This window comes from Triturus cristatus, chromosome 3_1 (assembly GCF_964204655.1).
Source record: "Triturus cristatus chromosome 3_1, aTriCri1.1, whole genome shotgun sequence".
Classification (NCBI taxonomy): Eukaryota; Metazoa; Chordata; class Amphibia; order Caudata; family Salamandridae; genus Triturus; species Triturus cristatus.
This window is the reverse complement of record NC_140583.1, coordinates 638,309,757-638,322,337: the sequence shown is the minus strand read 5'-3', so window position 1 is coordinate 638,322,337 and position 12,581 is coordinate 638,309,757. Positions and strand designations below refer to the sequence as shown.

Genomic DNA, 12,581 nt, shown 5'->3' with positions numbered 1-12,581 from the left:
CCTTCCTAAAGTCATTTCTCCCTTCCACCTCAATCAATCTGTGGAGCTGCCCATATTCTTCTTGCAGCCACAAACAGTCGCAGAAAGAGCTCTGCACAACTTAGATGTCAAAAGAGCATTGCTTTACTACATCGAGAGAACACAACCCTTTCGTAAGACCAAACAACTTTTCGTGTCTTTCTCACCACCACACAAAGGCAACCCCATATCGAAATCTGGGATAGCTAGGTGGATTGTTAAATGCATACAAATTTGCTACCACAAACCAAAACGTACATTATCTGTTCCTCCTAAAGCCCACTCTACACGAAAGATAGGGGCTTCAATGGCATTTTTAGGGAACATTCCCTTAGATGATATCTGCAGAGCAGCTACATGGTCTGCACTGCACACATTCACAAAACACTATTGTGTAGATGTGCAAACTAAACAACAAACTAGTGTGGGCCAGGCTGTACTCAAAACACTATTTCAAACTACTGCAACAGATACTGGTGGTCGCCGCTAGGAGCGAGTACTGCTATACAATCTATGCATAGTGTGTAATCTGCAACTCATATGCCTCAAACGGGAAATGCTACTTACCAGTATGCATCTGTTCTTGGCATGTAGAGTTGCAGATCTACACACGCCCACCCACCTCCCCGGCTACCTTTATCTGTTCCAGTATTCTCTTATTTAGGTACTGCATACATGGGCATCTTTCCTGTTTCTTACAACGCTCCATCATTTCCCTGCTGGCGAAAAACAATCTGAGGATGGAGCCGATGCCCATGCGCTCTATGATCCAAAGGAGGAGTCACATACCTCGTGACTTCCAAAGACTTTCCAGGACAAAGACAAGTGCAAGCATCCGGGCCAACACCAGATGGCGATCTATGCATAGTGTGTAGATCTGCAGTTCTACATGCCAAGAACAGATGCATGCTGGTAAGTACCATTTCCCTTATAGTGGTTTTGTTGTATACCAAACCCCTCCCACTTTCGCCCCATATTTCCTTTTCCACCGAAATGGCATCAGTCATTACTTACCCACATACAATTTTCGCATTAATAGTTTTTCTAAGAAGAATTAATTGAGGTTTTCTGGTTCATTGTCGAATAAACTATAGGTACTCCAACCAGCACAAATGAATATATGTACCAAAACTTGGGTGCACCTCAGAGCATATCTATTATAATTTATAATTACTTGAGTGTATTGGCACATGTACATTAGAGGAGACTGGTGAGTGGTAAGAAGTCACCACCTTAACACACTACTTCATTGCAAATGTGGTTGATGTGTGCTGTTTGGAAAGCCACCTCTTGGGAATGGATTCACCAGCTCTCTTAAATTAAATGTTTATCTCATTGATGTAGCTGCACACACAGCTTATTAAAGGATTGCACATTAAAAAAAATCAATAAATGAAGAATACAAGCACAGAAATGGTTTTATGTCTTAAAAATCCAAAGTATTTACATCCTTGTCTAAAATCTCCAGAGACCGTTTTTATGTTTTGCTTCACGAATGCCTGCATGCTAGTTTGTGATGTACTCTTATGTTTTTTCAATCCACATAAGCACAGATGTTTCTTGTAGCACATTTTTTGGTTCAAGAATGGATATTCATTCAGAAATCCCCAGTTTGTGAACAAGTTTGCATTGGAATACACAAATCAGCCTGTGTACCAGGGTCATCCAAGATGCACACTTTGACGAGCTTTGTACTTTGCAAGGACCTAAGACCTGCTGCTCACAGCTTCACAACATAGGAAAGACCGAAACCGTGATGAAATTGAGCTAAGTCGGATGGCTCCACCTGAGGTTTCTTAAGCAGAAGCCGTATTACTGCTTCTTTTAGTTTTCTGTGAACAAAGCCTGAGCTCACCCAATCTTGTAAAATTTGTGGCAGTTAAGGGACAAAGGATGGTTTATTTACAGTGGACAATGGGTTTATTTTCTTAATGTGGACCAAGTTTTGCCTCTCTTCTAGTGGCTCAAAGACAGGAAATGCCTGTTGGCCGTGATACGTTGCCCTTTCTCAGAACATTGGCACTCTCCCGAGTTCCTACATCACAAATGCCTTGAATCACCATTGATAAATGCAGATTTTCCACAGTTTTAATGGGTAGAAAATTGTGATTTTATTAAAGGAATGGAGGCTAATATTATGCATATAATCCTTTATTGCTCCTCACAGAGCAGCAGCAAGAAACTTTAGAATTAGAAATTTATAACATTCCAGAACACTGACCATGCATAATGTCCAAACACAGGCAGCCATCTTCCTTTTTTGTCTGCTGCGAAAACTAGGAAACTTTGTCCTCACAAACTGTTGAACCCCAAGCAGAAGATACAACATTCTCCATATTTTCTTCTCCTTCGTTCAGTTCCTCTATCAATTCTGTCCTGAATAAAGAAAAAGAATAGTATATGAAAAGGGTAGAGTCAAACAAATGCACGGGAGAGATAATATTAGCCTCCGTCCCTTTAATAAAATCACGATTTTCTAGCCATTAAAACTGCGGAAAATCTGCATTTTTGTCAAAGGCCCGGTGGCCAATATTATGCATGTTCAAAGTTCATCCAAAACATTCTGCACAACATTTTCCACAGGCTTAAAGTAGAACTTCTTAAACGTCGAATCAGAAGACCAATCCGCTGCCTTTAAGATAGCCCCTAGGCTTGTTCCCCTCATAAAGGCCTTGCTTGCCATAGCCCCTCTGCTTGAATGTGCACCAAAAATCCCTAATTTCAATCCCTGACATCTTCATAACCTCCTTAACCCACCAAGCTAAAGTAGTAGCTGAAACAGCTTTAAAGGGCATCCTATATGAAATAAGTAACTGAGAGCAATCTAACCCTCGCAAACCTACTGTTCTTTTCTCGTATTCTTTAAGGCAACGAACCACACACAAATTATTATGACCCTCCATATTCGGGTAACAAATAATCTTTGACATGGTCTTTGTTCTTTTCCTTTACTCGAAACACACCCCTTCAGGCTGATAACACCGAGAAGATACTTCTAAAGCCCTAATATCTGAAACCCTTCTAAAAGATACTAAACACAAAAAAAGTGCCAATTTCCATGACAAATGACTCTTAAGATTCAACTCACAATTCGGTCCCCAACTATCCAGTTCCTTCAAAACCACCGATACATCCCAAAGAAAAGCATATTTAGCTCTAGGTGGAACTTCCAAATGAACACTCTTAAGCACCCTTTTAACCAAGACATGCTGACCAATCGGCACACCCTCTACCAACACATGCCCAGCCGAGATCGCTGACCCGTTCAAATTAATAGTATTGTATGCAAGCCCTTTCCCAAACAGGAAAGACAAGTAATTCATGACCTCCACTACATTAACAGATACGGGATCCAAATCCCTTTCAAAACACGCATTGATGAGATCTGAAGCCTCTGCCAATAGTTCTGACACTTTCCAAACTCTCCTGAAATCAGGCACCCCAAAGGCGTCAGCTGCCCTGAAATCACTAGTTTGTGGACCCTCCCCTGGGGGTCCAGAAAAATTTCCTGAAAATTTGGAATTAACACTGGATCTTCCACTAGCATGCTCATCAAGTCCGGAAACCAAACCTGAGCTTGCCAAAATGGCACTATCACCACTAACTCCGACCTCTCCTTTCTCACCTTCAACAAAACTCTCTGTATCATTGAGAATGGTGGAAAAGCACACAGACCCTTAGACCCCCATTTCTGCAAGAAGGCATCTATCCCCTTTGCTTCTGGGTCCGGTCTCCAACAAAACTCTTCCAACTGAGTATTCAACCTGTCCGCAAACAAGTCCACCTGAAAAGGACCCCATCTCTCTTGTAACTTCAAGAACACATCCCTATTCAATTTCCAATTGCTCGCATCCACCAGATACCTTGAACATCTGTCCGCCTCCATATTGCTCCTTCCCGGAATACACTGAACCTGCACCATAATTTGTTTCTCCATGCAAAACCTCCATAATTCCTTTGCCAATTCCGCTAATCCCCTTGACTGAGGACCTCCTAACTTGTTCACATAACGAACCGCTAAAATGTTGTTCATTTTCAAAAAATCGCAACATTTCGCCTGTCCCTTCATGAAACTCTTGATCGCGAAGGATCCAGCTTGAAGCTCCTGGCAATTTATATGCATCTTTCTCTCTTCCACTGTCCAAAGTCCCCCAGTTGTCACAACGCCACAACTTGCTACCCATCCTAAAAGGCTCGCATCTGACTCTATAACCATCTCTGGACTCTCTACAAAGATGGCTCTCCCATTCCAAGCTTCCAGATTAATTAATCACCATTCCAACTCTTCCCGTGTTTCTAAATTCATTCTCACCCTCAGAGTATTTCGCTCCTTGTCTCAGTTGAAACCCTTTCAACCTCTGCAATGCTGTGTAATGGAGAGGTGCAGAAAAAATTGCTTGTATTGATGCTGACAACAGACCCAATAATCTCGCTAATTGTCTCAAAGTTATCCACTCCGCTTCCTTCACTCTCTTCACCTGTCTCCGAATTTTCTTCACTTTTTCCATGGGCAACCTCAACACACATTCCATTGTCAAAATCTGAAAACCTAAAAATTGAATCTCCTGTGTATTACACTCGATTTCTCTCTCTTCATCACGAATCCCAAGTCCTCCAACACCTTTATAGCAAACGCCGTCTGCTCCTGTGCTAAAACTCTGTCCTCTGCCATAATCAGTATGTCGTCCAAATACACTATTAACCGGATACCCCTTGATCTCAGCCATGCTACCACCGGCCTCATTACCTTTGTAAAACACCAAGGAGCTGACGTCAGACCGAACGGAAGACACCTGAACCTCCTTTGCCTGCCCTTCCACCTGAATTGGAGTAAATCCCTTTGCTCTACACAAACCGGAATCGAAAGATATGCATCCTTCAGATCCAACCTTGTCATCCCCGTTCCCCAACACATCTCTTAATAGATGAATTCCTTCCATCTTGAAATGGTTGTAGCAAACCTAATCGTTTAACTCTCTCGAGTTTATTACTGGCCTCATTTTCTTGTCTTTTTTCTCCACCAGGAAAATATTGCTCACAAAACACCCTTGGGTTTCTCTTGCCAACACTATCGCACCTTTCTCTTCCAAAGCCATTACCTCCAGAAACTCTTCCAGATCCTTTGCAAATCTCAACAAGCTTGGACACCTTACTTGCATTGGATTTTCTTTGAAATCTATTTGATACCCCGCAACTATTTGCAAATCCCATGGATCCTGAGTAATCTCTTTCCACCTCGAAACAAAATGGGCTAGTAAGCCGCCCAATTTTACTTGGGTAGAAATAGGGTCTTTGTTTTTCCTTACCTGGGGAACTTCTTGCTCTCCGTTCGGGTCGCATTCCCCTTGATCTTGACCTCTGCCTCTGAGGGTAGAAACTCCCATGATCTCCTCTTGAGCTGTATCCGTAACCATAATTGTAGGGTTTGAATCCTCTTGTGAATGAACCAGGAGAGATTCCCTGTCCTCGGACGGGGAAACAACCCCGCATTCACCCAGCCGACCCAAAAACCTTCCTGATATCTCTTTGAGCTTTCTGTATGGAATTAAAAGTCCCTATATATTTTCCCATATCTCTAACAAATTCTTCGCCAATTTGCATTCCCTGACTATTCTCACCAAAGTCCTTTGAGGCCAGGTCAGCTAACTGGGATCTATTTTCATTAATATACTCTTTCTTCGTTCCAATCCTATAGCTGCGTTTGTGTTGCCTAAAAGGCAAACAGCTCTCTGCACCCATTGGCGCATTTCTTCCATATCAGCACTTTTGTTGCTCAAATGTGCCTCCTCGTACATGTCGAAAATCTTAGTAAGAGGACCCAGAATATCAAGCAACCTGTCCTGACATCCTTGGAGTCCTTTGTCAAGACCCCTCAGCGGATCTCAACCAGTCTTATTTAAGAATATCAACATTTTCATATCGAGCTCAGGAGTATAAGCTACTTTATTTTCCAAACTTGGTCTAGGGCACTCAGATCTTAACAGAGTCCTTACTTCTTTTGGGATCTCCCTACGGATCCAGTATGATATATACTTTGCTACATGTTCTGCAGGCACCCACTGCGGAGATAATGGATGCTGAACTAGCGAAGGGTCAAACATCTCTTCCCCTTGTGGGTCTAAAATATATTTTTTCTCCAACTTAATCTTTTCTTCCTCAACCTTCCTCCTTTTCCGTTCAATCACATCCTCATCCGTGTCATCAAAACTTGACGAACACGTAATTTCAACATCCCCACTTGAGGAAGATGAGTCGCATACCACCACACTGTGGCATCTTTTTCTCGCCTTTATAGCGAACCCTTTGGCCTCATTGTCTTCCCGAACCTTCCGTTCAGTTCCTTTTAGTATTCTTCTGGAACTCAATATTCTTTCTCTTTTTCGTCGTCTTAACGCCATCCTGATTGGACCCACTTGCAACCACTTCCAACTCTTCTGTGGACCAAAAAACCTCCTCTTCATGAGGTTTGTCTCTATTACTTTTCTCTTTCATTGATCTTTCCACTGAACTCTCTATTTTCTTATCTATGGACACTGACAATTCCCCAAACATTTTGTCCATATATTGTTTGCTTCTGTCCTCAAAACCAGACTCCTCATTTTTATCCATTTCAACAACCTTTCTATAATTAACCTTCCTTACTTTTTCTCCTGACGCTTCAATGACTCCTTCACTAACCAATCGATCACCTGTGAAGAGATCGTATACTTAACGATCTGTCAAAACTGCATCCCAAAACATGGAGGACCCATTTCCTCTATAGCGCGTTAACACTATCCCAACCGTACAAAATGGCCGTCTGACGCAACATAATGTGTACGGGTGCCGTAATTACCCAAACATTCCTCGTCAAACGTGCTCACAGCTGAGGAGACGCGCGCCTGAGAACAATCGCTCGCTCGGCATCCGCGAGGCTAATAAAGAACTTCACGTGCTAGCTGAAACCTCCTCTCACGCCACGCGCCTCAAGTTTAAAACGCTCGTGCTGCCAACGGTCGGCCTACGCTTACATATTTAAAATAATAATACATTTCTTCCGCTTATGAACACTCCTGTCTATCTAATAAGCGCGATTATTTTAAAAGGAAAAAACCACTCTCAAGCCATAACCAATTACTCCATTCTATATTTAAATGTAAAATTACGACTTTTCTTTTCAAATTAATAATATCACATTAACATTAAAGTTTAGTCTAATGTTTCATTAAACTCAATTCTACCTATCTTAACAATTTCAAACATTAAAAGTTCAATTACTTTAACATTTTTAGTCACAATAACGACAACCTTAAAAAAATGTACTTATCTCTAGTGTGAGCAGCAACAAAAGAGGAAGATGGCTGCCTGTGTTTGGACATTATGCATGTTCAGTGTTCTGGAATGTTATAAATGTTCTAATTCTAAAGTTTCTTGTTGCTGCTGTGTGAGGAGCAATAAAGGATTATATGCACAATATTGGCCTCCGGGCTTTTGACATAAAATATACATTTTTGTACGCAAAGTTTGCAGTTGGACCACATAGCTCCTGTGGGGGCATAGAAGATATATTATTAACCTGTGGTTTTAAGAACTCTCCAGACATGTTTGGAAATTCTTTCTGGGTTCTTTGTGCTGCAATTTCACGTTTAGTTTGACCTAGAACTTTTTATGTGGCCCTAAAAATATCTCTTTCCTCCTCATTTGCACAGGACTAACTTGGAGGCATTGCAAAAGAAGCTGGAAGAGCTCGAGCTTGATGAACAGCAGCGCAAGCGCCTTGAGGCTTTCCTCACCCAGAAGCAGAAAGTTGGCGAGCTCAAGGACGATGACTTTGAAAAGGTGTCAGAGTTGGGAGCCGGCAATGGTGGTGTGGTCTTCAAGGTGTCCCACAAACCTTCGGGACTTATCATGGCACGAAAGGTAAGGAGTACAATTGTCCTACTAAGAGCTGGCCTATTTTCTGAAGAGATCAAGTCTGGATCAGTAGATGTTGATTGGGGCTTTGCTTTGTAAATTGGTGGGGAGGGATGGGGCTTTTCCTGCTTCCATTATCTTAGCCTGCCCTGTCTATGGAGGGGTTGTCCGATACTATGTGTTCTGGTTGTCCTATCTCCAGCAGCCATATGTAGGGAGTTCCTGGGGGGGAATAATTTAGGTTTAATAATTGGTCAATGGCATTAGGGACCGTGTGCCCCAGACTTGTGCCTATATTCATAGTGTTTGTCTACTTGATTCAAACGGAGTCAACCTTTTCTGCAATTCCTAGTATGCATCAGGACTGAATTATGTGGCCTCGATGATGTGGAGCACGTGGTTCATATGGACAGACTGGGGAGAGGCACTATTTTTGTTCATGTGAGCCTGGCCTTTTTATGGAAAGACTAGGTGGAGGTTATATTTTTCACTTACCTGGGATGTCATTTGGCTGATGATTTGGCTTGTGTGTCACCTTTTACCAGAGCATGCTGTGTGTATGAGGAGGCTCTGTGTAGTATGTGGCCTGTCCTTTGTGTGGTTAGTTTGCAGGATAATATGCTAGATCCTGTCCTTAACTGTGCCTGCTCTGTTTTTTTTAGCCTGAGGAATTTTCAGTATGTGGACCAGCTTCCCTCCTGTAGACCCGCCTGTACATGAACAGACTCTGATAGTCTAAGGGATTTTGTCTTCATCTGCGTTTTTCCTCTTGTATGGAGATGTAATGGGGAGTGTGAAAGCTCAATAGAAAGATAATCAATGTCAAACCTGGTAGGTGAGCTGTCTTCTATAGTCGGTCCTGCACTGTGTATGCAAAGCCTTAGGGTAAAATATATGAGCTTCTTTAATTGAGCCTGCACCATTTGCAAATGTACACTGTAGTGGAAGAGGACATGGACAGACAGTATATGAGCTATCTTTCATAATCTGAACTGTCCTGTGTTTTAAAGAGACAATCATATGAACTGTGGTTACATTCTTTACTTTGGCCAGCCCATTACATTGAGTAGCTGTGGTTATAGATACCATTTTTAACTGGCCTTGATCTATTTGTGGAGAGACAGTTAGCTAGTATGTAAGCTGCCTCTTCCATTTGCCCTGTTGTGTGTTTATATGGGGCGGCTTGGAGCACAGTATAAGCTAATGAGATAAATGGTATGCCTTCTTCAATGGGCTTTATGAGGACTGAGAAGTTGTACTCTGTATATAGGAGGCTGCGGATTATTTTATGTAGTTTTCTTAAATTTCAACATTCACTGTTTCCAGAATTCCTTTGGTGCTGTTTGATGCTAGTGTCCTATTAATTGATTGGCTCTAAGGAAGTGTGTCCCCATGTATGATAAGGGTGTGTAACTGTCAGCCTCAACTTTAGGTTTGTGTCCTGGTGATGGGTTGCTGCAGAGCGTGTGTTCACTTGAGGGATAAGATCGAATTACTCTGTCTCCTCCGATGTTAATATGTTCCTACCCCTAGTTAAATTGTGATGACTGATCCTGAGGTCTTTTTTGGTCTGGTGTGTAATTTTGCACTTGTAATATTTCTCCATGTGCTCCCTTGTTCCCCGACTACTATCTTTCGTGGTTGGCACTCACCATGGAAGATCTTTGAGTGTCTCGTCTACAGACTTGCCTGTTATCTGTGTGATCTGTGTGCGGATGCGGGTATGGGTAATCCTTGTTGTGCCAGTGGCTTTGTTGCTGGGTATGAAGTGCACATTCCTTGATGGTGTTCTTTCTGATGTTCAGTGGTGTGGCTTTGGGTGTATTTGGCATTCCTCGTGGCTTGCATCAGTGGCCTACAATCACCATTTTGTAAAAGATGTGGACCTTCCCTCAATAATCTGAGTCTGCTTGATTCATTCTCTTCTATTGTCAGAGTTGGATCTTTGCATAGGGCTGCATAATTGTGATTTACTGTGTCACTCTGACTTCTTCATCATTAATGACAAACTTCTCTTCCCTCTTATATGTACTTTAGTGTTTGTGATCTAGCCCCATCTAAGCCAGAGAAAAATAAATAGCATTTTTTATTTATTCTTTATTTTCTAGTTGATTCATCTGGAGATCAAACCAGCAATCCGAAACCAGATCATCCGTGAGCTGCAGGTTCTGCATGAATGTAACTCTCCGTACATTGTGGGTTTCTACGGGGCATTCTACAGTGACGGGGAAATCAGCATCTGCATGGAACACATGGTAGGAGCTCCTCTGCTCTTTGTGCTACTTCTCAGTTGGTGCTGACAGCATATCTCACATCCATTGCTCTGCAAGGGCAACGCAGTTTCAGTGTACACATGTAGCAAGCTTGAACCCATACACACGCAGAGTGATCTTGTGCATCCGCCTCAGTTGTCCAGTGCCTAACAACCAGTACGCAAAAAGACGGCAATCTCCAAATCTAGCTTTCTTACGAAATACAGGCATTACTGCATGACATACCATATATGCACTCTGGTGTAAATCCTTGATTGCGGAAGGCTGGTTATTGTTGGTTCCCTGAACCAATGTCTTAAGGGTTATTTTAAACTGAATAGCTGCCTCCTGAAGCCATTGCATACAATGAATGGGCGTAGACATGACCATCATAAGCTGAAGACCTGATATTGGGTGCACAATTCTCAAAAGAGCAGCAGGTGCAGTGGCACAAGGGCCCAGAGGCACATCCGTTATGGTTGTCTTTTATTACCCAACTGGGAGCAAAGGTACACATTTCCCTTCCTTGTTTATTAGCAAAGGTACCCTTTTTACATCCCTGCCTAACATCTTGGAAACATACGACCTGCTGTCCAATATCACTCACCTCTTATTAGTAGACTATACAACCAAATATATTGTGAACAGTCTACAAACATCCCAGAATGAGAAAAGTGCCCAGTTTCTGAAAGCACTTCAGTACCATACAACTGGTGATAATGCTCTGTACAAATGCACATAACACTCCTGTGGTACATTAGGTAAGTACAGAGATGGATAACTTAGATTGAAGGAAATGTGTTTGCCTCCTGAAAGCAACCCTGCTAGTTTATGGTCACATTAAGGCTGAAGATCTAGATTTTTCTCCTTGAAATATAGCATTGCCCCAGTGGTTAAAACATGGTCTTTCCCTGATCCAATACATATAATTATTTGGCACTCTTTTCAAGGTAGGCAAGGACTGAATGGGCATGGAGTCTGCACTTTCTTTAGTTGCGCGAGTGGGTTTTTGATGCACACTAGGTGAGTAGTATGAGACGGAGGCACTGGCAACGGCATTAATGCTGCCGGCCCTTGCAGGCAATGTTGAAACCTGGCAAAGTTGAGGTCTGGCACTGCTGTGTAGCTTGGGAATCTTGAACTAGTTGGTAGTATGAGTGTGATAAGTTGACACTGCTTTGATAGTCTTCTTGCCAAAGTCGATGCCAAATGCTAATTTTACATTCTTTCAGACATTTAGAACAAATCCACTTGTCAGTGTGTATTAAATAAATACATTTAGTGGCCCATTGCCACATGGAACTGTGGATGGAAACTTGATTTTCTGACTTCAATAAAACTCTATACTATTTTATTTAAAACCTTTTAAAAACAAGTGTGTCTAAAGTAAAAGGCTTTTGTTTTCCTTCTGACAAGTGTACAGAAGAGTTTCCTTGCAAACGCTATAGAAATATTTTCACTTAGACTGACCCTTAGATGTGAAGGCTTACATGTAAGAATAACAAAAAAATGCCACAGATATCCTATTTTAAAACAATATACACAAAAGGAACCCGGAGAAAATGTCGTATTATTGGCAAGGTGAATTGAAAAGACAGCTATCCTCCGCTCACTTCAAGGTCTGAACTCGTTATAAGGATCTAAGGAAATGTTGTGTGGTTTGTCGGAGTGAGACAACTACAGTCAGCTGATCACTTCTGACCAATCAGTTGACCAGTTTTCCCACACCTATAGTTATAATGTGATGCAATATTTGGTTTATTTCCAGGATGGTGGATCCTTAGATCAGGTGTTGAAGAAAGCTGGGAAGATCCCGGAGCAGATTTTGGGGAAAGTCAGCATTGCGGTGAGTAACGGGCTATCGCTTCCTCTACCTCCTAGAAGCCACGGGACAAGCATCAAGTTGAGCATGGCCAGTCATGGGCACCTACAAACTGCCCAGACCAATAATGTTTTTTTTGTTGTAGGTCATCAAAGGCCTGACTTACTTGCGGGAGAAGCACAAGATCATGCATCGAGGTGAGCAAGACTCTGGCATGCGTCTGGAATTGTGGAGTAATAATCAAAGCTATAGCTGAGGCAACTTAGAGATAGTGAAGTGGCCTCAGAACCTGCTGAAATGTCTATGTTCAACTCTGAGAAAGCACATTCAAATCGTTTTTGAGATATAGGAGCCTTTGATTGTATCCGATGAGTTTTTCAATAACAACATTTATACTCAAAAGGCGGAAAGAGTTCATTTTATAATAATGCTATAGAAATCGCACTAAAAAATGTTGGTCACAGGGTTTGCACCAAGATTGCAGTTTTAACAATGGGCTTCCCTCCCAGCCAATGGGATTACTCTGTGCTACAGGAACTGCTCTTTTGCCCATCTGTGATTGCAAAACCTTCTTTAATCCAGTTTTACGCTTTGCA

General features: G+C 42.1%; 1 protein-coding gene across 1 annotated transcript in view; it reads left to right on the top strand.

Annotated features, from left to right (window-relative positions):
• Window positions 1-12,581, top strand: part of MAP2K1 (mitogen-activated protein kinase kinase 1) — a 208,079-nt gene that overhangs the window by 87,513 nt on the left and 107,985 nt on the right. Inside the window, exons 2-5 of the mRNA XM_085644619.1 lie at window positions 7,707-7,917; window positions 10,020-10,166; window positions 11,932-12,009; window positions 12,131-12,182. Coding sequence (XP_085500745.1) covers window positions 7,707-7,917; window positions 10,020-10,166; window positions 11,932-12,009; window positions 12,131-12,182 — 488 coding nt within the window. The remainder of the gene's footprint in view (window positions 1-7,706; window positions 7,918-10,019; window positions 10,167-11,931; window positions 12,010-12,130; window positions 12,183-12,581) is intronic.